This window comes from Apis dorsata, unplaced genomic scaffold (assembly GCF_000469605.1).
Source record: "Apis dorsata unplaced genomic scaffold, Apis dorsata 1.3 scaffold_87, whole genome shotgun sequence".
Taxonomy (NCBI): Eukaryota; Metazoa; Arthropoda; class Insecta; order Hymenoptera; family Apidae; genus Apis; species Apis dorsata.
In genome coordinates this window covers 65,445-69,981 of record NW_006263385.1, presented here as the reverse complement: position 1 = coordinate 69,981, position 4,537 = coordinate 65,445, and the positions used below count along the sequence as shown (strand labels likewise).

General features: G+C 41.0%; 1 protein-coding gene across 4 annotated transcripts in view; it reads right to left on the bottom strand.

Moving 5' to 3' along the window:
• Positions 1 to 101: 101 nt before the first annotated feature.
• The window catches only part of LOC102677739 (homeobox protein six1a-like), a 32,246-nt gene continuing 27,810 nt past the window's right edge, over positions 102 to 4,537 (bottom strand). For 2 of the 4 annotated variants that reach the window (XM_006611300.2, XM_006611301.2), the window contains exons 5-6: positions 1,265 to 1,733; positions 102 to 431 (exon numbers count right to left, since the gene is read on the bottom strand). In XM_006611300.2, coding sequence (XP_006611363.1) covers positions 150 to 431; positions 1,265 to 1,733 — 751 coding nt within the window. In that variant the 3' untranslated portion in view covers positions 102 to 149. Of the gene's footprint in view, positions 432 to 1,107; positions 1,179 to 1,264; positions 1,734 to 4,537 lie in introns of all 4 variants that reach the window. The other 2 variants (XM_006611303.2, XM_006611302.2) reach the window with 2 other exon arrangements.

Here is a 4,537-nt window from a genome sequence, read left to right as displayed (position 1 = left end):
AAAAAAAAAAAAAAAAAAAAAAAAAAAAAAAAAAAAAGAAAAGAAAAGAAAAAAAAACTAGTTTCTTCCTTCGTTTCCACGTCATTCTTCTTTTTCGTTCCTTAAGTTTTTTCTTGATTTCTCTTGCTCTGACTGCTCGGAGCCCAGGGTCACAACGAGTGATAATCGCCTAACACCAACCCGTTGTGAAAACTACCGTGGGACGTAGACATCCCCATGGAACCCATTCCCTGGTACGCGCCCATTCCAATCCCGTTCATCGACATAGTGTTCATCGTGTTCACGCTTTGCATCGTGTTCGGGAGCATCGTCGATGGACCCATCGGGCTCAGCCCACCCATGGAAGGAGCTATAGCACCCATCTGCATCGACGTGGCTGTGTGCGGGAGCGACTTTTGTAGGTCCGCCGAGGTCGGTGTGATTAGGTAATCCTGAAACAAAGGAATACAAACGTGTTTTCACCGATGCGGAAATTAATCATTTCCTTTTTTCTTTTTTTTTTTTTTTCTTAAATTCGAGTATAAATTTAAAAAAAGAAATTTTAGCTGCACTTTTATTTGTATCGAGCAGATAACTTTAACTTTGTGTGTAGAGTTTATCTATAAAATAATCATTACCTGTAGACCTATATGATCCATCCAATCATTGAATTATTTCCGATTAATTTTTGTTAATAACACTCACTCCATGTTAATCTTTGTTCAATTGAATTAATAAGACGCAGTCAAAATCAATCAGTGTTATCAATCATTCCCACAAATTATCACGTTTAATCAGTTAAAAATTTCTTCGTAAACATCAAACAATTATCCAGCTTACCTGACACTCTTGCATCATGTACTTAATAAACCTTGATAATCACGGTAATGTAAGTCCATTCGTTACAATATTTCAGATTCATTATTTAATTACATAAATATCGATAAATGTAAAAATAATTTATAATTCTTCAAATTTTGACTTACATCACCATGATTTCTTAAAAAAACTTATCACAATAGTGCACACACTCACTTAAACTCGAAATTAAATTTCAGCTCAACAAAAGAAGAAGAAGAAGAAGAAGAAGAAAAAAAAGAAAAGAAACATCAAATCATTATAAATTACTTCTCGAAAGTCTTATCCATTCGAATTCACAACATCTTTCTTCGCCATAAGAGTAATCCCTCTTTTCCCTGCTAAAAAAAAAAAAAGAAAAGAAAGAAAAAAGAACTGAAGGAGGGGGGGAAGAATAAACGGAAGCACACGAAACATTTCACTATACCTGTGGACCATAGTATTGCATATAGTCCAACTGGCTCTTCTGCTGGGCGCAGCTGGGTGGCGGTGGTGGCAAGGTCGCCGTGGGATGTACCAAGCCATGAGTACCGTGAGCACCGACCTGGAGATGGTGTTGCAACTGATGATGAAGGTTTCGTTTGTCGTCCCCGCTCTCGCTTCCGGTATCGTGGTGCTGCATGTGGTGCGTCGGCGTGTGAGGATGACTCAAGGTCGAGCCATGGCCTTGGTGGTACGAGTGAGGGCTGGACACCGAGACCGGAGGAGGAAGTTGATACATGCCCGACGTCTGCTGGTGATCCACCATCTGTTGCTGTTGCTGCTGTTGCTGAACAGCGCAAGAAGACGGCTGTTGTTGCTGTTGCTGGCTCACCGCTTGTCTCTTCGTGTCGTCCCCACTTTCGCTGCTCGAATCACCTAGTCCTCCGCCATGAGTCTTATCTTCCCGTTGCCCACTGAAACGAGAACAAAAGGAACAGGGGTTGGAGAGTAATTTCGAAATTGATTTAAATTCGAAAAAAAAATTAATATTTATTTCCATCGCGAGATGTAAACATAAATTTAATCCAATAATTTTTATTAACTTTAGAATGATAATTTCCACTTCTTAAATACTAAATTCTATTCTATATTGTCCTCGATACGCTTCACCTTCGCCACAAGTACACGTTAAATTATATTAAATATCAAGAATCTACATTTACAACAATCCTCGTTCTACTCGTATAGATTCCATTCCTTATCTATTCAACAAAGTATCTATCTCGTTAGTTGATAGATACAATACCCCACACACCTGGCGTTCATACCAGTTACACTGCCAATTAATATTCCCAGTCGATTCAACTCTAATCTATTTACATTCTCTACCTTTACACACGTTTCCTTCCAACAACCTACTACGTATACACCTATACGAACCTATGCGAACCCTCCTCGAGTCTAATACAATTGCAAGGCAAAAAAGGGCCGGCCAGTGATCGGCCAGCGTTTCGAGAAGCGGAAGAGGATAAGGGCTGCGCGAAATAACGTCGGTTAAGATAATACCGGCGTCGATGCGTAAACTTCGATGAAGAGGGTACCGCTTCTCCCTAGGTACCGGTGAATTAAGGGTGGAAGAGCCGTTACGAACAGGGAGTGAAACGAGTAAAATCGGCGGACAAATAGAAATATAAAGCGAACGGTAGAAAAAGAGAAGGAAGGGAGGAAGATAATAAAAGAGAGGGGGGAGGGGAGAAAGAGGAAGAAAGAGAGAAGAACGAACTACTCTCGACGTCTCGTAAACTCAATTTAGCAGGCTGGACCTCCTCGAAGCCGAAGCACGTGGGACCTATCGGGCTCTTGTGCCTCGCGCTCCGGACTTCTTTCTCCATAACCTTTCTCTCCCTCCATCATTGGCTCCCTCTTCGTCACGCCTGCTACACTCTCTATATCCAGGTACGAGCAATCGTTAAGCGCTTGTTTTACAAGTCGTTTAGACGTGGCCGCCGCGATACGGCACTGTCTTCTCAGGCGCGCAAGTGCCACGACACTTGTCTACGGGGTGTTTTCGAGAACCGGTCCCCTCGAGTTGGCACACGGCCGCACGCCTCTCGCTACCGAACTGATAACGGACGCCGTTTTACACCCGTTCCCTCTATTCCTTTTATCGCGGTAACGATTCTCGGCTCCAAGTTTTGCTACGGTCAAAAGTTTGGAATCGATTAATAAGAGCGTTAATCTTTACCTTTTGCTTTACTTTCGTGGTGAAAATATAATTTCATTCTAGATTTAGTCTTGGAATATTTTTATATCTCAAATGTATTATCTGGAATGTAAAATTAATTCGATATCCAAGCGAGAAGCATAAATTTGCAAACATTGCAATCTCTGAATCTTATCTATCCATCGGTAGAGGATAGGGGAATAAAATATCTTTCGAATCGCGAAATTATCGCCTGCCATGGAAGATCCCATACTAATCATGGGAAGAAGTAGGAAGAAGAATCTAAAAAAAAGGAAAGAAACCCGAGGACAGTCGAGGAGAGATTTCTTCTCGACTACGTCTCGGCCAAGACGAAACCAACGATAAATCCGTTCGGCAGGTGAAAATCTCATTGGCTCGTTCGAGAGTGCCGGTTGCAGGGGAGTCAGAGTTCTGGTCCTCGACAAGAATTATTTCCACGAGACGCGATGCAACACGGATCCCACACGTGGAACGACGTGGTTTCGAAGCAAGGGACAAGAGGATCAAGCTTGTTTCCACCGGTACTTTCCGTGCCACCCGTTGCATGCCTGGGTCTATAACCCCAGACGAGGTGTCCCCAGGTATGCCTTATCCGAGCAGAGATCAAGCAGTAAATTTATCCGCGTTGCACGCCGCGCGCGTTCCCTGCGACAGAGAACGGAATCCTTTCGGGCATTATTATTTTCATTAGGATTTGTGACTCATCGCGTGCACGGGACATTTATTTGGCGGACTCGTTCGCAGCGACACCTATAACCGTAGCCATTCTCTCGCGCTCATCTCCCACTCGTTCAATCCACGCGCGTTTTCCTTTTCTGCTATTTTAATTTATCGTTATGATTGTTTCTTATTTATTTTTGCTGTTGATAAGTACATTCTTGAATGCAAAAATGACCTCACAATCATTTTTTACGAATGAATAAATCTAAGGAATTTTTTTTTATTGACGTGAAACATTGCTGATCTGTTTAGACGAAATATATCATACATGGATATTTAGAATTAAAATAATACTATGAAAATAATTAGAGATATAACTTTAAGATTCTAAAATTGTAAGGAATTTTTAAAAATGAGATTTGATAATTGATCAAAGAAATGAAAAGATTCGAAAAAAAAAAAAATAGAAGATGCGCGGATAATTTTTATTGGTATTATTTTTAATCATTTTCTCGATTCAAAAATGTGACACGGTGCCAAAAACAACATTGAAAATGGCGAAAAGACGTGCCACGCGATTTTATGGCATCAGCGTTGGTCTCGCCGTTTTAAACGGCGCTGAGATAATGATCGAAGGCGCGGCACGTTTTATTAATCGACCAGTTCGTAAATAAGGTTTACTTTGAAATTCCGTAGCAAGGTTCTCCCACCCTAATCGCGTCAAGATCGATTCGTTTGGATTTTAGAAACAAAAACGACCAGAAACAATTTCACGATGGGATCGTGAAAAGATTCTATCTTACAAAAGAAACAACGTTCCTGTTTTTAAGGTTATCTCCTAACCTATAGAATTCTCTAATAATTCAACCAATT